General features: G+C 40.0%; 1 protein-coding gene across 1 annotated transcript in view; it reads right to left on the bottom strand.

The window, feature by feature from the left end:
- nkd1 (NKD inhibitor of WNT signaling pathway 1) overlaps positions 1-11,890 on the bottom strand; it is a 64,234-nt gene extending 52,344 nt beyond the window's left edge. Inside the window, exons 1-3 of the mRNA XM_061765559.1 lie at positions 11,686-11,890; positions 11,564-11,596; positions 11,313-11,419 (exon numbers count right to left, since the gene is read on the bottom strand). Coding sequence (XP_061621543.1) covers positions 11,313-11,419; positions 11,564-11,596; positions 11,686-11,869 — 324 coding nt within the window. The 5' untranslated portion in view covers positions 11,870-11,890. The remainder of the gene's footprint in view (positions 1-11,312; positions 11,420-11,563; positions 11,597-11,685) is intronic.
- Positions 11,891-27,531: the final 15,641 nt, after the last annotated feature.

The raw sequence follows: 27,531 nt of genomic DNA, 5'->3' as shown, positions 1-27,531 counted from the left end.
GCACCTACCCCGTGTATCAGTGCAACCCCCCCCCCCCCCCCCCCCCCCCGTACAGTACAGGCATGTACAAAGCCTCTGAGTCAACTCATCTCTTTGTTTGGCATGCAGGGAAACCTTCTCTCGCACGCATCAACATGAAACAACGCGTCTTTCCGCAATATGGCTGCCGATATGGCTGTATTTTTTTTAAATTTTGACATTTTTTTAAAAAAATTAATATTTTGGAAAAACCCGCAAAGCACTGAAGCCGCAAAACGTGAAGCGCAAAGTGGCGAGGGAACACTGTATGTGTAATTGATTTTTTCATTCTGCTGATATTTTTTCTAACGCAATATATTCTATGATGAGATTTAGCCACTGATTGATGTTAATAGCTTGTTTGTTTTTCCAGTTTAATAGAATTGTTTTCTTAGCGGTAGCTAACGCGACAAGTAATGATCGTGAATATTTATTAGGGAGGTCAATTATGCTTAAGCCAAGTATGCACAATCTTGGGGAAAGTGGAATCCTGCAGTTTAAAATATACGAGAGTTTTTGTATAACCGAAGACCAAAAGCATTGAATTGGTGTACATTCCCATAAAGCATGGAAATAGGTGTCTGGGGTATTTTTAGTGCATTGTATGCATATATTAGATGGAGCGAAGCCCATTTTATGCATAGTGTACTGACTAAAGTGTGTTCTATGAAGCACTTTCTATTGGATAAGATGTAGATTTGTGTTTGTTGCCATTCTAAACTTATTGTTACAAATCTGTATCCAGTAGCTACGGTCAACAGACATGGAGAGGTCATCTTCCCATTTGGTGATTGGTAAGTGCATTGATTTAGTGCATGAAATTAATTTAAACTTTTGAGATATTTTTTACTTTGCGGGAGAAGCTTTGCTTGATAAACTCCGGCAGTTCGAGGGTGCTCTGGAGTGCTGGCATTCTTTTTTTATTGCCGCTTTTAATTTATTGTATTGAGGAAAGTTTCCGGCTGTTATTTGGAATTCTTGGAACAGTTCATCACGTGTCCTAAAAACATTATTGTTAAATAGTTGTTGTAGGTTGTTGATTCCATGTTGTTCCCAAGTACTAAAATGAAGGGGTATATTATTAATTTCAAAATCTGGATTATGACAGATTGGGGAGATCATACTGGGAGCTAATTGAGACCCTGTCAATTCTAAACTTTGCCACCAAGCCGTTGAGGTGGATGCGATTATTGGATTCTTGAAACATTTATGGCGTTTAATACGAGTAGAAATAAATGGGAGTTTTGGTAATTTGATGTTATTGCAGTCTGATCCAATTCTAGCCAAGAATCACACTCCTCACTGTGGTGCAACCATTTGATGAGGTATTATAAGAGGTTAGCTAAATAATAGTGTTTAAAGTTGGGAGCATTTAGGTCTCCCTCCTGTTTACTTTTCTGAAGAGTAGATAGACTGATGCTATTTTTCTTATTTTTTGAATAAAAATGTATTACAGTAGAATCTAAGGTTTGAAACCATTTAAATGTTGTCTTAAATGGAATCATTGAAAATAAATAATTTATTTGAGGTAAGGTTTTCATTTTTATTGTAGCTATTCTTCCCAGTAATGATATAGGTAAGTTAATCCAGCGTCTTAAATCAGATGAGATTTTTTCCAGAAGTGGTGTGTAATTTAGATTGGTTAGCTCTGTGAGTTTTGACGAAATATTGATACCTAAGTACTTAATGTTTCCTATAGGCATAGGGTACTCTGGGATTTGATCTGCAGGAGTCCATGAGCTTCCTGTTATTGGGAGTATTGTTGATTTTGTCCAGTTAATAGAGTAGTCTGATATTTGTGAAAATGTTTTTATGAGATTTAAGACTGCCTGAAGAGAATACTTGGGTTCCTGTAAGTAAAGAAGAATATCATCAGCATATAGATTGATTTTGTGTTCTGTCACTAGTGAGCAGATACCTTTAATATTAGCGTTCTGACGTATAGCGGCAGCTAGAGGTTCGATAAATATTGTAAATAGCGTTGGTGAGAGTGGACATCCTTGTCTGGTTCCTCTTTGTAATGTAAAACTTTGTGAAGTGATCCTATTTGTGGTGACTGTCGCTTTCGGCGAATTGTATAATGTTGCTATCCAATGTATAAATGAATCTCCAAAGCCAAATTTGCGAAGTACTGCAAACAGGAAAGCCCAGTTAACTTTATCGAACGCTTTCTCTGCGTCAAGTGACATGATGATTGCGTTTAGATTTTTACACTGTGACATGCTTATTAAATTCAACAGACGTCTGACATTATTTGTGGAACTTCTACCTTTAATGAAGCCTGTCTGGTCATAGTGGATTATCGACGGAAGTACCTTTTCAAGTCTCGCTGTGAGGGCTTTTGAGATAATCTTGATATCTACATTAATCAGTGATAAGGGCCGATAATTCGCCGGGAGAGTGGGGTCTTTACCTGGCTTTAGTAATAACTTAATGGAAGCTGTGTTCATATGGCAACTAATTCTACCTTTATCCTTTATCTCATTGACTGTTCTGAAAAATAGAGGCGCTAGTATTGGCCAAAAATGTTTAATGAATTCAACAGGGATTCCGTCCGGACCAGGCGCCAGTCTCGGAGGCATATTTTTTAATGCGTTATGTAATTCTGTGATGGTTAAAGGAACATCAAGGCTGTCTTTAATTTGTGTATTTAATTGAGAGACTTTTAGATCCTTAATAAAAGATTCAATTTCTTTTTGATCTGGGTTGTTCGAAGATGCGTATAAACTGCTATAAAAATTTCATTTATTTCTAACGGTGACTGTGTACAGTTGGCGTTTGAATATTGAATGGCTCTAATTAATGATTTTTCTTTATTGTGCTGAAGTTGGTTCGCAAGGAATTTTCCCGATCTTAACTGTTGTTGTAGAAAATCTGTTCTTTTTGATAAGATAACATCTAACTGATGTTTTGCCTTTTGAAGTTGGTTTCTAAGCGTATCTATCAGATTAATTGCATATTCTTTTGTGAGGTGTTTAATTTTTTCCTCAATTCCATTTTCCATTTTTTGTTCTTTTTTTTTTTTTTATACAAAGAATATATGATTCGACCTCTCACAATAGCTTTACCGGTTTCCCACAACAGAGCTGGGGATATGGTTGGGGAGTCGTTGAATTTCAGAAACTCATCCCATTCCTTCCTCACGAAAGAATCAAAATCTGGGTCCTTCAATAGGGACGTGTTGAAGCGCCATGTTGGTGGGGGTCCCAAATTTGATTAACTTTTTAGTTTGAGAGAAATCGGTGCGTGGTCGCTGATGATGATTGGATGCATTTTGGGAGTAATTCTTTGAGCTGCCGAAAAATCTATTCTTGAGAAAGCGCGGTGAACTGACGAGAAAAATGTGTATTCTCTTTTTGTACGGTTTTTCAGCCTCCATATGTCAATGAGACCAAAGTCATCCATAGACTGCTCTAGTATATTGGAGCACTGTGGCTGATTTTTGAGATTTGAGCGATCTATTAGGGGATTTAGCGTAAGGTTAAAATCACCTCCCATAATAATTGTAGAAGTGGCTGACAAGTTTAACAAGTGAGAAAAGAGCATGTGAGGGGAAAAAAGGCTGGATCATCTTTATGTGGAGCGTATACATTGACAATTGTATAAAGCTTGTTAAATATTGTAGCCTGAATAATTATATATCGGCCTTCTGGATCTACTACTGTACTATTTATTGTAAAAAGTAGTCTTTTATGGACTAGTATTGAGACTCCTTTTTGTCTACAGTTATAAAAGGCTGAGATAACCTGAGTGAAATTAGAGTCAATGAGGCATTTTTCTTCGGACTTAAGTAAGTAATAGGAGAAGGTCTGTTTTAAATTTAGTGGTATAATCCATAACCTTAATTCTCTTTGCCTGTGATCAAATGCCATTGACATTCCAAGAAACAAATGTTAATTTAAGTGTGACATATAATGGGTGTGTGTATCATAATTTTAAATAGATTTGGTACTATGCATTCTTTGTTGTTGTCTTTTTGACAGTTTTCGGGAGATTTTTTGGTATTGTGTTGACGTATGTTATTTAGAGAGGGTGATAGAGATGCTATATATGAGTACTGCAAAGCCAGGGTACATAGAAGGGTAACGAGCAAACACTGAACATAGGAAATAAACGGTGACAAGGGGATAATATGGTGTGTGGTGGTGGTTTGTGGTGCGCAAAAAGAGTATTGAGCGACTTGTGCGTTTAGTGTGTGTGGAAGCAAGCAGAGCAAGAAAGCAGAGAGATAGGAAAGAATGAAACCAAATAAAATACACTTTTGACAATTCATAACGGCAACAGATCAAAAGTAGTACTTATCGAGAGGAGCCAGGGCGTGACGTTGGCATCACGAAACAGTTGGCCGTCAACATATAGCTTGTCGACAACTAACCACGCTCATTTGCCTTTGTCAACGGGTACAAAACTCTACGCCTCTCATTAATCCCCTTCGGGAACTGGTCGTTCATTCCAAACGAAGTCCCTTTACAAACACTTTTTGCTGAAAGTGTTCAAACTTTGCAATGATGGGACGTGGTCGATTTCCTGGACGAGGGCCTCCCAAACGGTGGACACGGTGAAAAGTAATCTTGTCGACTGTATCTTGCTGTATCTTGAGCGCGGACGTAATAAACCTTTTAATCTGCACCTCGGGGTCTTCCGGAGCATTGTCTGGAATGCCTGAGAAAAGGCGGTTGTCACGCACGCTTCTTGATTGAATGTCCAACGTTGTTTCTTTCATGAGTTTATATTCCAGTCTAAGAGTTTGTAGTTCTGCTGACGTTGACATCAAGTTTGATCGAAGCGCAGTATAATCTTAGCTCGTTCACTTGTTGTTGCGTGAATTCCAAGTTCTTTCTGAGTTCGGTGATCTCCTGGCAAAGCAAATCAAGTGCAATTGACAATTTATTGTCGATTGAAAAGAGGACGCTCGTCTGTATCTCTGTCAAATCAAGCAAATACTCAGTTGAGGTGGAATAATCAGCTTTTTTCCTCTTCAACGGCAACTCGCGTTGACTCGGATCCTCCATGGCGAGACGAGCTGGTGTTGACGTAGTTGCGCGGATAGGAACTGGCTCTCTGTAAGTTACTGCTGCTAGCAAAGCTGGCGAAGGAAAAAAGGAAAGAACGAAGCGACCAGCCGCCGTTGAAAAATACTTATGAAAAAAGACATTATCTCTCACAGTAGCTGTTTTTTTTCAAGACTGTGCAAGGGGCGCCGCCATGTTTTTCGTCTTCAGAAATCACGCAATCTCTCACGTTGTTACAGCATGCTCTCCTCCGCTACCACATGGCTGCTAGTGAGTCACATTAAGTTGTCACAAAAAAATATATAACACCAATAATGATCATTTCATGTGTTGTTCCTTGTTATATAGTGTTCCCCTGCCTATTTACGGTTCTCTACTTGCAAATTAACCTATTCAGAGGTTTAAATTTTTTTTTTTTACTCATTCTACAATACTGTCCAAAACACTCACCTATTCGCTGTTTTTGTGCCATTTCTGAAATGCCCTAAAATGCGACAAAGCCCTGTCTAATAGAAAAGAAGTCTTATTAGTCTAGTCTACTATTACTTTTCTATTAGCCATTAGAGATTGTATTTACCAAAGTCCAAAGTAGGCCTTTTCTGTTACACGGCTCAGGTGCCATCTTGTGGCATCTCGGAATATAGCATACAGCCGGCGTGTCCAAATAATAATGTGTTTATTTATCTCTATGGTGTAAATAACCCAAAATGTATTCACATGAAAACAGTCATTGACGCTAAAACATTTTGGGACCGCTGCCTTTATACAAAAAATAGAATATAATTAATTATTATTTACTTATTTCGGGGATGGCTCCTTGGGATGAAACATCTCATTTTCAAGGCGGTCCTTTCAACAAATACATATAAACACCAATTACAAAATAATAATTAAAGGTAAATCAAATTCATCACACACAAGCAAAACACACACGATGCTTCCCTAAGCCTAGCCTCCTACCGAGCAGACAATATTCATACATACAGTAATATATGTACAGTGTACACAACAAGGCACAAGTTAAAGCACTGTTGCAATGTCAGTGCTAAGTAAATATTTTAATAATTTTGTAATTGATTTAGTCTTTCAAGCATTATTATTAATTTGTGAAATTGCAATGCCTTGATTTTAGTGAGGCGTCACGATGGATGACTGGTTAGCACAGCCGCCTCACAGTTCAAATCCGGCCTCGCCCATGTGGAGTTTGCATGTTCTCCCCGTGCCTGCGTGGGTTTTCTCCGGGTCCTCCGGTTTCCTCCCACATCCCAAAAAGATGCACGGTAGGTTAATTGAAGACTCTAAATTGTGCGTAGGTATGAATGTGAGTGCGAATGGTTGTTTGTATATATGTGCCCTGCGATTGGCTGGCAACCAGTTCAGGATGTACCCCGCCTCCTGCCCGCAGTTAGCTGGGATAGGCTCCAGCACGCCCGCGACCCTAGTGGGGATAAGCAGTGTAGAACATGGATGGATGTATGATTTTAGTGAGGTTAACAGAGTCATAGCCATGAACGCAATTGTACTAATGGTTTTAATAATACAGTATAAACACGCTAATATGAAGTAATCACTTGACATAACGTCTGACCCTGCTTCGTTATTTGCTCGAAAAAGTCTTGTGCAGACATCACTTTGAAAAACCAAATGGTTGCCTTTGGTGTGGCAGACTGTAGAACCACTTTTCCTCCCCCCATTAAACTACTCAGGAATCTTTAAGACAATTGATAAGGAATTGGATCGATAAGCAGAATCGACAATGGCATTAATATTGATCAAATCTTATCAATTCCCAGCCCTAATGACCACATTGGATAATAGCTCAAATTTGGATTCATTTTCCATCTTCTCTAAGCTTCACAATTATTTGGGTTTTATCCATAGACGCCTCCCTGGTTTTAATGTTGATTACACTTATAACTAGTATAAATGTAGTCTTCACGGGTAAAGCCTACATCCTAAACTGTGCATAGACATTCACCACTCTTTATTGTTTGACTAAATATTCTGTACTGGGCAACAAGACACCTTTTGGTCAGTCGTGTTCAAATACTTTTGTTTACATGAAAAATGGGCTGGTTCAAACAAAAGGTGCTATCTTACTCAGTAGCACCCTTTGGAAAGTTAGAAAGTTAGTTCGAGACAGTTTTTGCTGAACGCGACGGAATTTGCGGGACATGTCTACCATGGCACGACGCACGGAAAAGTCTCAAGCACACATGCCTGAGATTGAATAGAAAGTTGGTCAATTTTGTTCGAAGCAGATATTTTGGGGCAAATTACAGGATGGATATTGCTAAATTGCGAATCTTTTTTTACCCATGCCATCTAATTCGGCAGGAGGAATGAGCATGGCGTCATAGTTTGATGATTATTTTGAGGGTTCTCCAAGAAAAAGGGATGGGCCGGGCCCAAGTTATGAAATAAATCAGCCTTCGGCACCAGTTTTACCAATCTTGAAAAAGATCTCAAGGACCTATGCCCAGAATTGAACAGAAGGTCAGCCATTTTGCCTTGAAGCAGCCAATTCAGACGAATTCCAGAGCTTATACTTTAAAGTTCCACTCAGGAATTCACCTGAATGAGCCCCTATCGGAAGCAGGTACACGACCCGTTGGGCGACACTAAATTGTGAAACTTAACAATCATATCGGGAATTCAGCATTCAAATTTCATCATCTGGTCAAAAGATTGCATTCATTATTCAAGGCTTTCAGCATTTGTTCTATTAAAACAAAGTAACGTCTCACCAGCTCACATGTGTCCAGTCTTCCTGGGTCTTTAAAATAAAGCAAATTGAGGAGTGGTCTTAAGGAAAAGAAAGACAGTTCTGGCTGCCAAGGAAGATACCTGGGATAAAACATGTTTAAATAGCTATGGACTTGGAAGAGAACAGACAATCTCAAAGTCAAAGTTGTCATAAAGTGAACTCACAAGATTACTATATGGCCATTAAGATAAAAATAATTAGAAGTAGGTTTTACACGATCAAGATTTTTGGGTCCCATCACCGATCAGCAAGTTTCAAAAAACGATAACCGATCACAAGATGGAGCAATGTGTCCATTTACATGACTTGGTCATTTATTGTGTATACTTGTGTACTGTATACTGAGTACTGTATCCATCCATCCATCCATTTTCTGTACCGCTTATCCTCATAGGGTCGCAGGTGTGCTGGAGCCCATCCCAGCTCAAAATTATTCTCTAGCATTTTAGACAAAAGTTAAACCATTAATGACCTCTAGGGGGTATTCAAGGATTGGCCACTGACATAAGTTTAGGTCAGATCAACATTGCAGAAATAATGGGTGCTAACTTAATGTAATTTAATTAATTTTTTGCAATTAAATTACTGAAATAAATACTGTTAATGACATGCTTAGTCTAACTTTCTCACTGTCCCAGCTAAATGGACAGGTGTTGTCCAGAGTTTGCGCCCGTTTGGCTTTTCCTTTTTTTTCCACACTGCGTTGCTTGAGCGCGGCATGCTCCTCCTCATGTACATTCTTCAGGTGCCCGATCAAATGTGTGTTGAAGCATTTAGATTACGTTCCCCACGACGTACTTCAGTTGTGCACAGACTGCATAATAACTCATGTGTTGTTTATCTGAGATACCGCAAAATAGTCCCACACCAATGACGTGTTTTTTAACCGACAAGATTGGAAAAAAACTTTATTGGTCATCAGATAGTTACAGTACTGCGCCACAAGACACGTGACAAGGCTAAAAATAAACTAGTTTTTGGATTCATACGCAATAGCGACGCGGAGTTAAATTTATTGTGCGGAGCCGATGACGTCATTGATCGGATCAGCATAAAATGCTAAGTATCGGCCGATACCGATCACACCGATAAAATCGGCGTAAAATCTAATTCTAAGTACATTTCACTTGCAGTATTTTGGAACTTTAACTTTCTGGTTCTCACTATCGGACAATATACAGGGGGTCCTCGGTTCCTGAAGCGCAGCGGTAATTGAGCACGCCTTCTTGTGACCTTCCATCAACTTACAGTAATTCGTTAACCTTAAAACCCAATATGTCAGTACCATCATAAACCGAGGGCCCACGTGTATCTAAATTCTTAATTCCTGGACAAACAATCCAGCGTTCTTAACTGCAGTGTCAACAACCCTGTAACGATGCAGCGTTTAAAGACAACTGTGACAAAACACTTCAGAAGACTTTAGACTCACCGGATTGTTTGTCTTTTCGCCAACACAACAGTATACACTCCTATCGCAAGGGCTCATTTTTACAGCATTTGCTTTATAAGGCGACTATTGTGACCTTTACACACCGTGACATGTCTCAGAAGGTTTGGATTCCTCCTTATGGGCAAAATAAAGCTGTTCTTGCAAGCTGCATTCAGGAGATAGACAAGTGTGGGTGGTGGATGAACTCTATTTTCCTTTTCCTTCACGACGACCACCAATTTTCACCATTTGAGGACAACATTGCCAACCAAAGAGGCTTAAAGCTCCTCTGAAGCAGTTCCAAAGGATTTCCCCTCACTTGACAATAACAACTCTGTGTGTCTATGGCAATGCAAAAAGACAAAAACGTCAAGCCTGACCAACATTCCCTGGCTTTTACCATCATCACATGTCACCAGACTTGTCACCCCATAATGCTTTGAACTCTGGCTTGATCTATTGTCGCCTTTTGAAAAAACATCAACTGGCCTGAAAACCAACATTTGTTTCTCCCGGAGAGACCAAACAAGTGTTGAAATTCACATTGTTAATGCCAAACAAACACAAATAAAATCCAACATAAGAGCTGTTTCCAATATGTTGTATTTTTTGACAGGGATAACGTTGGTCACTTTGCGACTGATGCTGTCAGAGAGAGGTGTTTATTACGGGATTATGGCACGCAATTAACCTACAATGCATGTTGCTGGAATGTGGGATGAAACCGGAGTACACAGTGAAAACCCACGCAGGCACGGGGAGAACATGAAAACTCCACACAGGGAGGCTGGATTTGAACCCTGGTCCTCAGAACTGTGAAGCAGATGTGCTAACATGTCAATCACTGTGCCTTCATTTATTATTATCATTATTACTTTTATCCACAGCTAATCAATCATCACATTAATTGATAACAATTTTTGATAATCGATGAATCGTTTAGAGACCTTGTTTAACTTTAAATTGTCAAAATCCTCGGAATTTCAGCCTCTCACCAGTAAATATTAATATTTATCATAATCATAAGGTAGTAAATATAAATAACTATATTTATTATAATAATAAAGCAGACTCATTATTTCTGTTTCATCAAAATAATACTTTTGCAAACATCTTTACAATTATCAACATTTTTGCTCATTTTCTGATATTTTACGGATTAAACCAGTAACTGAATCATAATCAATTTCTGTTTGTGCATTTTCTGCACTGTCAATTTGAAACAATGGCCACTTTTTGAATAAAGGGATGGAAATTTTAAAAAGTTTTTAATATGATTCATCAAAAAAAAATTAGCAGAGAAAGCAATTACTAAAATAATTGTTTGTTGCAGCCCAAGATTATTTTTTAATTCATGAAATGGTGTTTTTATGTACTTATTGACCTGTTTTCAAATGTATTATAAACTATTATATAAGTGTTTCTTCTGGTTGGAACTTGCGCCGCATGATACTGAGAGCCGTTTCTAGTATTTTGATGTTCTTATTTAATACATGAAAGGTTTAAAATATTTGGGGGGGGGGGGGGGGACTCAGTACGATGCAGTGTGGTTAAAAACCATGTATCTCCAAATTTTGAGTTTTGACATCAAGTTTTAATTGCTTTTCCAGATATAAACAATACAGTGAGATTTTTAAATGTTCACCCTTTATAGACATATACACATTCCCGTACGCCTCAATGCTGCCATTAGTATCCAGGCTTTATTCAGTGAGAAATTACAGAAAACGTTGATGAATGCAGTTTTATACCAAATGCCAGTCTAAAATCGATGGATTTTTTTTCCTTTCGCCCGTGCCTCGCACGTACACAAAGTGTCATGGAAACAGGTGTAAAAAATATATATATATATTGTAAATTAGGACCCAATGGCAACATTTTGGATGCAGATCTTGTCTTTAGAACAGTAACCAACCTATGGCTTGTGGACCATCTGCAACCCTCATGTTATGTTCAGAGAGGGGTCCAAAAAAAAACTTTTTGTTGAAAAAAACAAGTACCCGAAAAGAAGCGCTCATGCACAACAAAAGGCAGACAGGGAATGAAAAGGGGGTGGGGGTTATGCGACCCTCGGTTGACTCACCCGGGTGGTCAACGCGCACTTGGTCTTTAGATGACAGTCCTGCCTCTTCACCAGCCAGTCGTCCAGTCCTTTCCGAGCCAAACAGGCATTGACTACAAAGCTGTCGCCTGAAACAAAAGGCAGCATTATTATTGTGTATTTTATATAAGGGGGACGTGGGGAGGGGGGATTGTCCGTGCACATGTTCACAGAAGCAAGCCCCACTCTCCTCACAAAGTGCCCCAAATGTTCCCTAAAACAATGCGGCTTACCTTCCGGGCTCTCCCTCGCTTTACAAATTGCGGCTTGAAGTGGATGGGGACCGAAAGAAAGAAAGAAGACAATGAACACTCAAGTACGACAACTGTGATAGTCGCAACAAAACAAGCCTCACCATGTTTCGAGTGCAGTTTCCCCATCTCTCGGCATCGGTGCACACCATCAGACGAGTAATATCGTCCAAAAAAAGAACCGCCAAGAGAGCGGGAGATATCCGAAAAGAATCCGCGGAGATGAGCCAGGGAGAACGACGGGGGCACACTCACACAGGTCCGCTGCTCAGGCGAGCAAACAAGCATCTGAAGAATCAGATGGCTCGCTACTCTTTTGGAGTAGCAGCACCACAGCAGTCCACGTCCGCTTAAGCGCTTTCACAATAAAATACACGGAAGAAAGCGAAGGGAGATAGCGGCTTTCATAACAAAACTACTTCCGCTTTAGCAGGCGCGAGGATAGATAGATAGATAGATAGATAGATAGATAGATAGATAGATAGATAGATAGATAGATAGATAGATAGATAGATAGATAGATAGATAGATAGATAGATAGATAGATAGATAGATAGATAGATAGATAGATAGATAGATAGATAGATAGATAGATAGATAGATAGATAGATTAGATAGATAGATAGATAGATAGATAGATAGATAGATAGATAGATAGATAGATAGATAGTTGGACAGACGGACGGAATGACATATACATTAGATGGATAGGTAGGCAAGGTAAGCAATGTACTTGTATCATCCATCAAATAATTTCTTACATGAGGTTTAGTTCCTATACCTAGCGCTAGTAAGTTTAGCCAGCTAAGCTAAGAAGGCTAGCTACATGCTCCAACATCTGTATAAGCCTATTCATTTTTACTTTTGAATGATGGTAATAATACCGTAATTCAAACTTAAATGAAAATGAAGTCAATTTGGAATCTAATCAATCATACAACGTACATAATATACCGTAGTTTAGGCTTATATTAAGAAAATTAACTAGTCCTATTTTCTTTCGACCTACAAATTTAATTTCATTTCATTTAGGCAGTGCGGTGCTATAGTAGTTAGCGCGTCTGCCTCACAGTTCTGAGGCACTATGGGAGCATTTGCGAAATGTCCTCGTGATGTAATTTTTGCACATGCGTATTACGTTGAGTGGCAAGAGCGCCAGCCGTTCCCATATAATATTGACTGAGAAATCTCTTTTTTGTGGCTTTTTATCGCATTATTCAAGTTTGCGCCAGTTGATGCCAAGCAAAAATAAGCAGAAAAACTTATGTACAACAGCGGCATCCAGGATTTGCCTTAAATACAGAGTTATATGGACAAATATGTCCCACATCTATCTACCAGGCTTGACTGAGAGGTCATATTTGATTGACAACATTTAATTTCAGCCTTGACAAAAGATTTAATGAGATTTACTTAAAGTCTGCAAGTCTCGTGACGCATACACTGACCTGTAAGTGTTGATCATGCAGTTGTTGATTGGAAAATGTTCAGATGGTGAAACGTATCCATACAGAACATGTATTTGCATACAGTATCTGGTAGCGTATCCATCCATCCATTTTCTGAGCCGCTTCTCCTCACTAGGGTCGCGGGAGTGCTGGAGCCTATCCCTGCTATCATCGGGCAGGAGGCAGGGTACACCCTGAACTGGTTGCCAGCCAATCGCAGGGCACATAGAAACAAACAACCATTTACACTCACATTCACACCTACGGGAAATTCAGAGTCTTCAATCAACCTACCACGCATGTTTTTGGGATGTGGGAGGAAACTGGAGTGCCCTGAGAAAAGGGAGAACATGCAAACTCCACACAGGCGGGGCCGGGGATTGAACCACAGTCCTCAGAACTGTGAGGCAGACGCTCTAACCAGTCGTCCACCGTGCCGCCATTTCATATCATATCATATCATATCGATTCATATATTTTTTTTTAATAAGATAGTAGGCCTACTCTTAAAAAGTAAAATATCACAAAAAGTAACGCAGGCATCAAGTATTTAAAAGTAAGATGCAAGTTTGCTAATGTGGGATACATCTTTTGGCATTGTTTTTATGCCAAACATCATTAAATATGAACAATGTAATACCTATCGTAATATTACAGGTACATTCATTCATTCATTTTCCGAACCGCTTATCCTCACTAGGGTTGCGGGCGTGCTGGAGCCTATCCCAGCTATCTTCGGGCGAGAGGTGGGGTACACCCTCAACTGGTCGCCAGCCAATCACAGGGCACATATAAAAAAACACTCACATTCACACCTACGGGCAATTTAGTCTTCAATTAACCTACCATGCATGTTATGGGATGTGGGAGGAAACCGGAGTACCCGGAGAAAACCCACGCAGGCACGGGGAGAAGATGTAAACTCGACTTAAGCGAGGCCTGGATTTGAAACCCGGTCCTCAGAACTGTGAGGCAGACATGCTAACTAGTCGTCCACCATGCCGCCTACAGGTATATTGCAAAACAAATTAATATAAAGTATCTTACCATTATATAAAGTGCCAAAAGCAAACATGGTCGGTAAGTGTTGGTTCCACTTGTGTCACATAATGGCTGCACATAAGCTTTAAAGAAGCTTTAGGTTTTCTTTCAAAACGTGTTTGAATCATTCGTATCAAATCTGTATGTACAGCCCATAACGCAACATGACACTGCCATTTATTAATTAACGAGAATAAGTGTGAATAACTCGATAATTCTTGGTCTGCCGTTGAATTAAACAGGCTTTCTGCCAACCAAGAAACCACGTGACTATTTGGTGACGACATGTCGAGCACGCCCATGTTTGAATCTTAGCTCCAGCCTTCCTGTTTGGAGTTTGCATGTTGTCTTGGTAGTTGCATGTTTTTTCTGCAGTTACTTAGGCTTCCTCCCACATTCCAAAACCATGCATATTATCTTCATTGAAGACTCTATATCAGGGCTCCCTAACCTTTTTGAAACTGAGAGCTACTTCTTGGGTATATTGATATACACATTTTTTAATTAACACATTTGCCTAAATTACCTTGAGTTGTAAGTTAATTTGAATAAATAATAATATTCATCCAAGTGAAGACACTGATCATGTTATTGATTTGTCACAATAATTATCAATAATGATTTAACAAGGGCGGCACGGTGGTCGACTGGTTAGAGCGTCTGCCTCACAGTTCTGAGGACTGGTTGTTTGTTTGTATGTGCCCTGCGATTGGCTGGCAACCAGTTTAGGGTGTACCCCGCCTCCTGCCCGATGATAGCTGGGATAGGCTCCAGTACCTCCGCCACCCTAGTGAGGAGAAGCGGCTCAGAAAATGGATGGATGGATTTAACAAGGTAGGAAACAGATAAATATCATCATGCAACATCTTTCTATAACGCTGCAAGTGTTTACTTTTTCAAATGATAACATTTCGAAGAAATCACAATGTAAAATTTTTACAAACCAATAACACTGACTAACTGAGCTTTTTCTAGAACAGGCCTGCAGACTACTCATGAGGTTCTTGGGGCTGACCTGATGTGAGTGTGAGGGTTGTGATTGGCCAGCGCCGCCGCTGGCCAAAGGTCAGCTACGATAGGCTCCAGCTCAATCTTTACAGAAAATGAATGGATGGATAATTTTAATTTAATTTGATTGTCAGTGATGAGATAGTGGTACAGCCACCTGATTTTGATGCAGGCACCATGGGTTCAGTTGCCACATGGTGATGGTGTAATGTTAGTCTAAATGGTCATCTGTCGAGAAATGTGCATTAGAATGACTGGCGGCCAATCCATGGTGTAGTTTTGCCCCAAGTCAGTCAGAGGCTCCAGCTCTCCGTGGGCCTGAACTGGATAAGCAGTGTAGAAAATGGATGGATGACTATTTAATGTAATCTAAATTTCAATTTTAAAATCCCCAGAAGGAAAAAAAGAAATTTGAGTGGTTACTAATAAAGCATATCAGCATTAAAGGCCAGCCTCCCAGGGGATGAGAGGGGTGTCGCGGGTGGCCCTGTGGTCAATGTACATCTGCTCGGAGACATGAAAAGCTCTTTTGGGAAAGTCTACAGTGTTTTTTTTTTTTCGAGGGGGTTGAGGCACCAGATGAAAGGAGGCGCAAGGTTCTTTTGAAGTCGTCAAATATATAATGAAAGACAGACGCCGTGGAGGCGGCAGAGCCGCAACATGACGGATGGATGGATGGACGTCTCGTGACAAAAAAATCTGACATTGATGCTTTGTGTTCCATTTCTGTCACATTGCCCTCCAAAAAGCAGGTGCTATTATTTATTTTACTTAATACAAAGAGAGCAAGTTAGCTCGCTGTGTCGCATAATGTTCTTCTTCATCCATTTTTCACGTTTAAGCAGTGTTTCCTGTCATGCCTGATGGATCCCACGAGTTAGATCGTAAATGAAATATGAATTGAGGGGCTTGTTTCGTATAGCTTTGAAATAATAGATCAACTGTTAAACGTCAATGAAAGATTCAACGCAACTCAACTTTATTTATAGAGGAATAAGTGTCGCTAAACAAGTGTTTTCCATTCCAAAAATCAACATCTTATAACTAAACTAGAGTCTTAAGTCCTAAAATTGCCTTAAGTATCATCTCTACAGTTTAAATGAGATAACCAAGCCTTCGCTTGTACATCATAATTGTCTACTGGTAGAAGTAAGCTTTCAAATTGGAATGGGCTTTCTTTATGTTTAGTAAGTCTTATTTAGGCCTAATATATTGTTCTAAAGAAGAAGTAAACAAAACATATTGTCCACTTGTAAAAGTACTTTTTCAAATGTAAATGAGTTGTCCGTAAATATTTAGGCTAATGTATTGTCTCTACAGTTAGACGAAGCTTCGCTAGATTGTGCTGAATCAGCTAGCCTAGCCTATGTCATAATTGTGCACCGGTAAAACAAAATCTAATCCAGTTTATGTGGAACATCACATGACCAAACCCAGAAAACAGGTTAGCTGTGTGTGCTGCAATAACTACGGTAACTACGGGCTGATGACATTATGGTTTGAACTTGAACTTTCTAAAATCTTGTTTTCTTTATCGCTGGCATCTTCGGATAAATGTTAAACAGATGTACAGTCAGTGTTGGGAAAGTTCATTTTCTACGCAAACCACTTCAAAGTTCAGTTCACCGTTCCAAAAATGAACTAGTTCAGTTCATAGTTTATAATTCCAAATTTTGAACTAAATTCACCATTGCCAAAATGAATTACTAGTTCATAGGTTTTTTGTTTTGCTTTTTCTCAATGTTGCTGACGGGCTGTTACCCTAAAAATCTTGGCATTTTATTTTTCCATAGTTGCCACCCATTCAGTCCACACTAGTTGCCAGCTTTCACAATCTCAAAAACACCAGGAAAATCTACTTGCTTGAATTAAGTTAAAACAAAAACAAGACTTTTGTCCTGAATGTGCAAACAAAAACATGCAACACAATATGACGGGAATGATGGTGAAAGGACATTTATAACTTTGTATTCCTCGCAGCTCTGGCCGACTATAAATATTTTATTTTATCTATTCCTGTATTACAAAACAAAATAAATACCATATCATGACAGTGTAATCGTACAGTTTTACCTAAAGCATTCTAATACAAATAATAATTTTCCTAGTAATCAATTTTCAAATACCGCGTTCATCTGCTGACATATGAAGGCTCATATGTAGTGTGTTCAGACGGGGTTTGTCTTCAAAGTCCCTAACTGGGACTCTTGAATGAAAATGAACTTTCGTTCGAAAAACGTTCTTTGACGCCAGAATGAGCATAGTCTCAATTACGTTCATCAGGCAGAAATTAACTAAGTTCAGTTCACTTTCGCACAAAATATGAACTAATGAACTTGTTCGGGAGTGTATAGTATATCATTTATTTTTAAATATATGATATATGTGGCGGCACGGTGGTCGACTGGTTAGCACATCTGCCTCGTAGTTCTGAGGACCCGGGTTCAAATCTGGCCTCACCTGTGTGGAGTGCGCATGTTCTCCCTGTGTCTGTGTGAGTTTTCTCTGGGTACTCCAGTTTCCTCCCACATCCCCAAAACATACATGGTAGGTTAACTGAAATCTCTAAATTGCCCGTAGGTGTGAATGGTTGTTTTTTTATATGTGCCAGCGATTGGCTGGCGACCAGTTCAGGGTGTACCCCGCCTCTCGCCCAGAGTCAGCTGGGATTGGCTCCAGCACCCCCGTGACCTTAGTGAGGATAAGCGGTATGGAAGATGAATGAATGAATGAATGATGATATGTAAACAAAACATCGGATATGGTCATTTTTGGTAACTTTGGTAGACATCTTGTATAAAACAAAATACATTGTAGACTTTTGATATTTCTACAGGTGCTTTATTCCTGCGGCAGGGTGGACGACTGGTTAGAGCGTCTGCCTCACAGTTCTGAGGACTGGGGTTCAAACCCCGGCCCCGCCTGTGTGGAGTTTGCATGTTCTCCCCGTGTCTGCGTGGGTTTTCTCCGGGCACTCCGGTTTCCTCCCACATCCCAAAAACGTGCATGGTAGGTTAATTGACGACTCTAAATTGTAAGAAGGTGTGAATGTGAGTGCGAATGGTTCTTTATTTGTATGTGCCCTGCGATTGGCTGGCAACCAGTTCAGGGTGTACCCCGCCTCCTGCCCGATGATAGCTGAGATAGGCTCCAGCACTCCCGTGACCCTTGTGAGGATAAGCGGCTCAGAAAATGGATGGATGGATGCTTTGTTCCTGTCTCCTGTCATCATGTTTTGCCAGTTACCTGAACCGGAAGGAAGTGCTTGGACCTGTTTTGCTGAATATGGAAGTTTGTCGCGCAACCAGTCGCACTCACAGTCACACCTATGGGCAATTTACAGTCTCCAATTAATGCATGTTTTTGGGATGTGGGAGGAAACCGGAGTGCCAGGAGAAAACCCACACAGGCACGGGGAGAACATGCAAACTCCACACAGATGGGGCCGGGGATTGAACCCCGGTCCTCAGAACTGTGAGGCTGACCCTCTAACCAGTCGCCCACCGTGCCACCCTACCTCCTGCCCGATGACAGGAAAATGGATATATATATATATATATATATATATATATATATGTCTCTATACATATATATATATATATATATATATATATATATATATATATATATATATATATATATATAATTATCTAGGGGGCATTCTGAGTGTGCGTGCTGGCCACGTTTAAAAAAATATATAATTTAAAAAAAGAAAAATTCTTAAAATTGATTGAGGCCACCAGTTGCCCATTCCCGTGTCACGATATGATGTTAACGGGACCCAGAAGCAAGCGGAGGCTGAAAAGGATTGTGGTGACAGGTTTATTGAAGCAGATATTTAGGACGGATCCTTGGGGCATATTGGCAAGTCGTTGAGGCGGGGAATGTGCGGCAGGCGGTGGCGTGAGCAGGTGGATGGCTTGGCGGTGTGGCGTAGGAGGTCAGCACAGCGGGGAACACAGAGGTATCACTGAGGAGAAGGAAGAAAACAGAGGTCAGAAGGGAATCGGGAGCTGGCGTATCTTAACGTGCAAGTGGAGAGCCGTTGTACCGGAGGAGAGACGCTAATACTCTGGCAAGAGTTTCTGGGATCTGGCAGGCTTTTATGCAGGTGATGATGAGGGCTGATTGATGACAGGTGCGCGGCCGAGCTGCTTAGAGAGAGCAAGAGAGGGCGAGGGGAGCACAAAGCGCCACCCAAGCTCCAACAATAGAGTGCAAGGCACAGCTCATGACATCCCGAATTCTAAGAAGGGAAACTAGGTTTTGCTAATCGGGCTAGCCTAGCTAATGTTTAAAAACAGCTAAATTGGCCCCAAAAATATTAGGGCCACCAAAATTTCAAAGTTAAATCAATTATTAATATTGCCGCTACGTAACACTACACCAGTACTGACTGACTGTGTCGACCACTCAAAGGGCAGCATTTAGTTTGGCTTCATTACTGTATATAAGCGAACCATCCTGCACTGATGCAAAAAATAGGCCAGCAAGGGCATTGGGTTTGACAACAACAACAGCAACAACAAGCGCATATGATGCCAAAACCAATGTACCAAAATAGTTTCTTGTCACAGAGATACCAACCAACTACATTCAAGATGTTTAAAAGATAGAAGATACAGTATACAGTATGTAGATGATAAATGACTATAGGCCACATGTTGCACCCCTGGGGTGTGCCACTCTGTTTTTTCCCACATCTTGACTGTATCATCACACGTTGTACCAAGAAGAACCAGGCTTTGAACAAGACATACAGATGAGATGTTATTCCAGTAACGGGGCCGAATATTGTGGGAAAGTAGGCTTGTCCATGTCACACATTTCCTGTCCTTTGAAAGGGGGAAATGGAGGGGCGGCTTTGCAGCCCCCTATATTCTTCTTTGAAACCCAAAGACTCTCATTACAATTAATCTCCATTATCGATGGACACTGTTTGCTTTTGGCTCGACACGTCATGATATTTTGGCCATTATTTGAAAGAAAGAATTGATGTTGGTATTTATTGACCTGACTTCATGGGAATCTTCGGGGTATTCTCCGAATGCCACATTCAGGGGGAAACTAAGTCAGGATATGCGGATAAGGCAAGCAGTCCAGGGTTTAGCCCACTTCTAGATTTACACTAGCTAGAAGTGTAGGCAACATTTAAACCAGAAGGATGGGTGAAAAACAAACTGTGAAGCTGAGAGAATATGGAAAATTGTTAAAACCATAAATAGCGCTAGGTGTCTAATCTTAGTTGCAGATTTGGGTTTTGCCTGTAAAGACAAAATTTATACTCGTTAGAGGTGTAACCAAAATGAAAACTAGAGAGCTGTCTGTTGATAGAAAAAAGCAATTGTGTAGTTGATAAAATGGGTAAATTATTTTAAACAATAAATAGCCATGGGTGTCTAGGCTCAGTTTCAGATTTGGCTTTAGTAGTTACAGGTGTAACCAACACGAAAAAACAGAGATGGTTCGGGGGAGAGAATATGATTCATACAATAAATAGGGCTGGGTGTCTAGGCTCTGGCTCAGAATTGGGGTTTTGCCTGTTCATACTAGTTAGAGGTGTAACCAACATAAAGAACATAGAGTTGCATGTAGGTGAAAAACAAGCAATTATGAAGCTGAGAAAAGGTGAGAAATGATTCAAAAAATAAATAGCGCTGCATGTCTATGCTCAGTTTCAGATTTGGGTTTTGCATGTGAAAACTAGATTTATACTAGTTACAGGTGGGAGCTGTCGATGGGTGAAAAATAAGCACTTGTGAAGCTGAGAGAATATGGAATATTATTCAAACAATAAATAACACTGAATCTCTGGGTTCTGTTTTAGATTTGGATTTTGCCCGAGAAGACTACATGTACTAGTTAGAGCTCAAACCAACAAATGATCTTCTGTATGTCTAGCTACGTATAGCTATAGGTTTATATCATATAAAATTCTAGGACAAAGTTTTATGGACTGACCAACAATGACTCTTTCAAAGTGATGGGAAGGCTAAAACTCTGAGAAGGAAAGGATCTGTTCATGGACAGTCCAAAAAAAAAAGTACAAAATCGGAGCCGTGGAATAAAACCAGCCTCATGGTTTGTCTGTATAACAACGTAGAAGGCTGATAGATGGGGGAGGAAGTGGGGCTGGGGGGAGGATGTGAAGAGCAGCTGCCGGGCGCTTAAAAAGCTCCAACGTGACGCTTTTATCCACGGGAACAAAAGATGTTGTAAAGGACACAAGACAATCGGCGCTGGAGTACAGTGTCGGCTCCTGACTCTGGGCCCCATTGTGGCGACTCAGCATGCGGCGTGTCAAGAGGGAGCGTCCGCACAGGCGGGAGACGCCCGCCTGTCGTGCGTGGTCCATTCAGAATGCCAGGAAGTGGTGACAACAGCACAGATTTAGGGTTATTCCCACGTAGGTATATTTTTAGCATTCTATTTTAGATGTTATAAACATTGCAAAATTGAGACAAATGCAAGTAGGTGCGATGATAAACTGTATTAAAGAAGACCTATTATAGATAGATTGATATTACATGTTTTTTTCACAATTCAAAACAGTTGCCATTGGGGTCTTAATAGCACTTGACAATAAAAGGTGATTCTTCTTCTTCTTCTTAATGATGTGCGGATTCCTGCATTTGGCGAATGCAGAGTACACAAACGGGCCTCTAAAGTTGCACGAAGCTTGAACGTTTAAAGCGCAAGATGTCAGCAAATCTCACAAAAATCTAAATGTTTTGCAACACAGAAGCTCGGCAAAAATGGAAGCACAATTAATTAGTGGTTGGACCGTCTGACTCACAGTTCTGAGGTTCTGGGTTTGAATCGCTGTTGTGTTTGCATGTTCTCCCTCCGTCCCACATTCCAAAAACATGCAAACCCCAATTCCAATGAAGTTGGGACATTGTGTCAAACAAATAAAAACTGAATAAAATGATTGACTGACATGTCATTAATTGTTATCAAATTAAAGTAGATTGTTTTTTAATGTGTTATTGTGGTTAATATGGGTTCCTTTTACACTTGTGTGACTGTTAAAAATGTTGACGTTCTGCGCAATTAGGTAAAATACTGTAAATCACCTTCTCGTTAGTCATGAAAGTTAAGAGTGTTTTATTGTTTTTGCTTTAATATTACCTGTGGTTAACTCATGTTTGGGCTTGTTAATGTTCATTTGTTAAAGTAAATAAAAATTACATGTACCGTTTGACTCCGGAATTCTGTTTTATTTCCATTACTTCCATCCATCCATCCATCCAGTTTTATAGGGGTGATCCTAATTAGGGTCACTGGTGACCTGAAGCCTAACTGTGAGGATGCACAGCACTAATCAATGCTGCCATTTTTCAAGGTTCTCCTCTCATATTTTTACTCTCCTGTTAAGGCTGCTCTATGTCACGGAATATGCAAACTTCACACAAGAAGGCCTGAGATGACATTCAAACCCCTGACTTCAAACTGTGAGGCAGATGTGATAACCACTAGGTCACGGTGCTGCCTCTTTTAACACTTAACATTGTTAGAGTGCACAAAAATTATTATTCCCAATGGGAAAACATTTTGCGAAAAATGACAAATTGCAATGTACAGCATTGTGTTTAACATTAGGGCTTTGGCTGTATTTTTATGTATGCTATTCATCCAGCAAATATTCAGGAGTGTCATTTGCAGTTCAAAGAGTTACAGTAAGCCTCTTAAAGCTCGTTCTGGCCTTAATTTGTTTTGTCGTGTTTAGCAGAGAAATCATTAAGCCGCAGCAAAGGACAGCGAAGGTGGTGAGAGGCTTTTAATTGATGCAAACATCAAAAAGTAGACAAAAAAAAAACCTTATGGATGGGATTAGCAGCCGAATCGTAGCGTTAATATCGCCACTTTGTAAAGCTGGCCGTGAAATGGGCTTAATTTTTACATCTCACTGGATTTAGTTTTAATCTAGGGAATAAAACACCCAACGAGGCACGGTTGGTGCCAATGTGTGAAATGAAACACTCTGGTTGGCAGAAGTGGAAAAGGTACTCATACTCTGTACTTAAGTAGAAATACAGATAATTATGTAAAAAAACATGGGTAAAAGTAGCAGTACTGATTACTGTTTGTAAAAGTAAAGTATAGACTCTGAAATGTACTTAAGTACAAAAGTAAAAAATATGTTTTACAGTTAATTATATTCAATACCTGTTTTGATAAATTGGCTCTGTGGACAAAAATGCGCAACATTTTTTTTGCCCTCTTTTATTAATTTACGTAGGGCTCATACTGCGAAGAAGAAGAAGAAAAAAATAGGTTACATGACGCATGTTGTTGTTTAAGAGGTTGCTAGCATTGTTACGAGGGCGCCGTGGTTTCAGGGGGCTCCACACAATTGGAAAAAAATATACTGTAATTTTTTTTTAAACTATTACCTCTTAAAATGGCAACGCTGACAAACTGTAGATTCATTTGTAAAGCGATTCTCAATTAACATTACAACAAATGCAATGTAAGCAATTTTCAAGTGTGACTTGTTTTTTAAAGGAAAGTATATTTTTGGGTGAAGTGGTGAACACCGTAAACCTGGCAACCCACCACTACGCTATGACTCAGAGAGCAGAGGGCACCTCATGAAGCAAGTATCATTGTGCAGAGAGATTATAAAATGATTATATTTGGATTCAGGCTATTATATATGGCGGCATTGTGGACGACTGGTTAGCACATATAGTTCACATATAGTTCACAGTTCTGAGGACTGGGGTTCAAATCCCAGTCCCGCCTGTGTGAAGTTTGCATGTTCTCCCCGTGTCTGCGTGGGTTTTCTCTGAGTGGGTTTACTCCCACATCCCAAAAACATGCATTGTAGGTTATTTGAAGATTCTAAATTGCCCATAGCTGTGAGTCTGAATGGTTGTTTGTTTATATGTGCCCTGCGATTGGCTGGCGACCAGTTCAGGGTGTCCCCCGCTTCTCGCCCGAAGATAGCTGGGATAGGCTCCGGCACGCCCGCGACCATGGTGAGGATAAGCGGTACAGAAAATGGAGGGATGGATTGGATATACAATATATATATAGAAATGTGTGTGTGTGTGTGTGTATGGTTTGCCAACCTCCACAGAGCAGGGGTGAAGGTATTACAATCCACTGTTCAAATAAGACCGAGAGAAGAAAGACACAGGCCATTCCACAAGATGCAAACCACTCATCAGCAAAAAGAATCGGAAGGCCAGATTGGATTTTGCAAAGAAGTACAGAGATGAGCCACAAAGGTTTTGGAACAAGGTTTTATGGACTGATGAGCCCAAGATTAACCTCTACCAAAGTGATGGAATGGAAAGAAAGTATGGAGAAAGAAATTATCTGCTTATGATCCAAAACGCACAAGCTCATCTGTGAAGCATGATGGAGGTAATGTCATGGCTTGGGCTTGCATGGCTGCTTCTGGAACGGGGTCACTAGTCTTTATTAATGATGTAACTCATGATGGTAGCAGCATAATGAATTCTGAAGTCTACAAAACCATTTTGTCTGGCAATTTACAGAAAAATGCCTCCAAACTAATCGGGAGAAGCTTCATCATGCAACAAGACAATGACCCAAAACACATTGCCAGCACAACAAAGGACTTCATCAGGTGGGAAAAGTGGAAGGTCTTAGACTGGCCAAGTCAATCACCGAACATTAACCCAATAGAGCATGCATTTCACCTCCTGAAGAGGAGACTGAAGGGAGAAACCCCCAGAAACAAACAAGAACTGAAAGAGGCTGCAGTAAAGGCCTGAAAAAGCATTTCAAATGAAGAATGCAACAGTCTGGTGAAGTCAATGGGTCGCAGGCTTGATGCAGTTATTGCACCAAATATGAAATGTTATTCACTTTAAGTTATATATATATATATATATATATATATATATATATATATATATATATATATATATATATATATACAGACACACACACACATCTTTAAATTTTGGTCATGATGGTCACATGCTACAATACTTGTCACTATGTAACTATATGTATGTATATATCTATCCATCGATCCATTCTCCATACCGCTAAGGGTGCGCTACGGTCATGGGTGGGCTGGAGCCTATCCCAGCTGAATTTGGGTGAGCGGTGGGGTACACCCTGAACTGGTGCCCAGTCAATTGCAAGGAAAGTAAAGTAGAATTTTTTTTGTAAGTACAGTAACAAAGTATTGTTACTTTCCACCACTGCTGCTTGGTAATGATGGCAAACGCTACTGCAAGCTCTGCAAATGTAGGCTGACAGAATCAATACTTGGCTCCTATTTGCCGTCAGCACTGGCTGGCTTTTTGAAGCAGAGGGTGGGTGTGGGGTGGTGTGGGTGGTTGGTGCATCCAGGACGAGGACACAATTAGTGTATTCAGCCCAAAACAGTGGGGTTCCCCCTTTGATGTGGGGATCAAATGAAAGAGCTGTGTGTTTTTGTCGAAAATGACAGGCTTGCCAGGTTTACTAATGGCAAGCTAATAGAAAAGAGAGGGTTTATGATGCTCATTAATTACACAGGCCTGTCATGTGTTGCAGGGGTGAGGATATCGAAGGGGTAATGGGGAGGGGGGGGGGGGGGGGGGGGGGAATTAGTGAGGGCAAGGAGAAGCGCTCTAAAAAGGTTGCCCGGCCATAAAAGCTGACTCTATTGAAAGAAAAGAAAGGGAGATCAACTAATGGTTTCCTGAGATGAGAGCAGCCACCAGGACAGAGAAGGTTCAAAGAGACTCTCACTGGAGCAAGGGGTTAAAAAGAAGAAAAAAAAAAAAAAACGATTATCTTCATTGCAAAATTCACACCCAGCCGTGGGTGGGTATCTGAGGGCAGCCAAGAGGGGCCTGACGCATGCAGCGTGGCAGTGTAGACAGATTGTTGTTGTTTTTAAAAAAAAATTCAGAACAGTTCCCAGCCGTTATAATAAAATGTCTCTGACAAAGATAAAAATTTACAGCACACTTGACACCCTCTGTAATTGCCTCACTGAAGCCTTTTTGAGGGGGCGATTCTGTCTCATGCAGATTAGCCACTGCTCCCCCCAACTCCGCCTCAGCAGGGCCATTTCCCAGTTTGGCTTTTGACAACCAGGGGCGGAGCTTGGGCATTGAGAGAAACCGAGTGGCTACTTGTTGCCAAGCAGCCAAGAGTCTGAAGAGAAGATACAAGACCCCTTAAAGACAGAAACGAAATGTATTTTCACTTGTGACACAAGTGTAAAAAGAAGTTAACCACTGTTAATAGCTTATATAACAAATAACACGGCAACTGTTGAGTCTTATGTAATCTATAGCTTCTATATTCTTCTAATGTCTACTTCTCTTAATACCCCTTGTTGAGGCTACTGCTTCTTTCAGACAAATATCACAAAAAAGGCTCCATAAAACCAAAGAAAAAACGATCCTTTGATTTCTTGGCGTACCCACATTTAGTTGTATTTATTAGAAAATTAAACAGGAAATACTGATATTCTATATCAGGGGTTCTCAAACCTTTAGGGTCCATGGACACGTTTTGGGGGAGAATTTTTTTCCAAGGAGCCCCTAATAATTCTAACACCAATTAACCATAAGTACCATGTGCATATTTTTTGAACATTTGAACCTAAATATTCATTCGCTATTTAATGAAACAAACTCGACCAAAATCAATTGAATTAAATTAAATATTTATCCAAAATTGCTAGAGGATGTGCACTGTTTCCACAAACAATATGCCTGGTTTACAAAAGCACATTCAGTGTTGCCAACTTTGCCATTTGGTGGCTATATTTTGCGTCTTTACCGACCCTCTCTATCCTGCTAGCAGCTATTTAAAAAAAAAAAAAGTGACGAGTGACTTTAGTTATTGCTAAGAAACAGACAAAATTATTTTGTTTGTAACAAGAAAGGAGGCTAGTGGAAGGCAATCACTGAGTCAATTGCACTGAACACCAAAGACGTGGTTATAGGTTGCAAAAGCAGTGATTTATCCAGATTGGAAACTTTTGATCCGAGGTGTGTGCTCCCGAGCTGAGGCCCAGGTCGTCTTGCCTCACCTGGACAACTTTACATGAGTATGAAGGTATGCACTAAAATAATAGGACATTATTAAAAAAAATTATTTATTTTTTTTACCCCAAGCTGGCTCCCCAGTTTGGGAATCACTCCCAATAATTTCAAATAGTGTCAAAATCTTAATTTAGTTAGGTAGTTCAATTCAAAAAGTTAAATTCATATTTTAGAGATGCACAGTGAAATATTTACATATTTAAATATATATATTTTATTTTATTTATATATATATATATATATATATATATATATATTAGCCGACAGCAAATGAAACCCCAAAATTCACCATCTCGACGAACTAGAATATTACATAAACAATCAAGAAACAATGAAAATGATTTGTAACTCTGTAGCATCCCAATGGATGGATGGTTTAATGGATCTATATAATGTATGAGTACAAGAATAAAGTGATTTC

The sequence above is a fragment of the Phyllopteryx taeniolatus genome, chromosome 2 (assembly GCF_024500385.1).
Source record: "Phyllopteryx taeniolatus isolate TA_2022b chromosome 2, UOR_Ptae_1.2, whole genome shotgun sequence".
Lineage (NCBI taxonomy): Eukaryota > Metazoa > Chordata > Actinopteri > Syngnathiformes > Syngnathidae > Phyllopteryx > Phyllopteryx taeniolatus.
The sequence above is the reverse complement of the archived record's forward strand: the minus strand, read 5'-3'. Positions and strand labels throughout refer to the sequence as shown.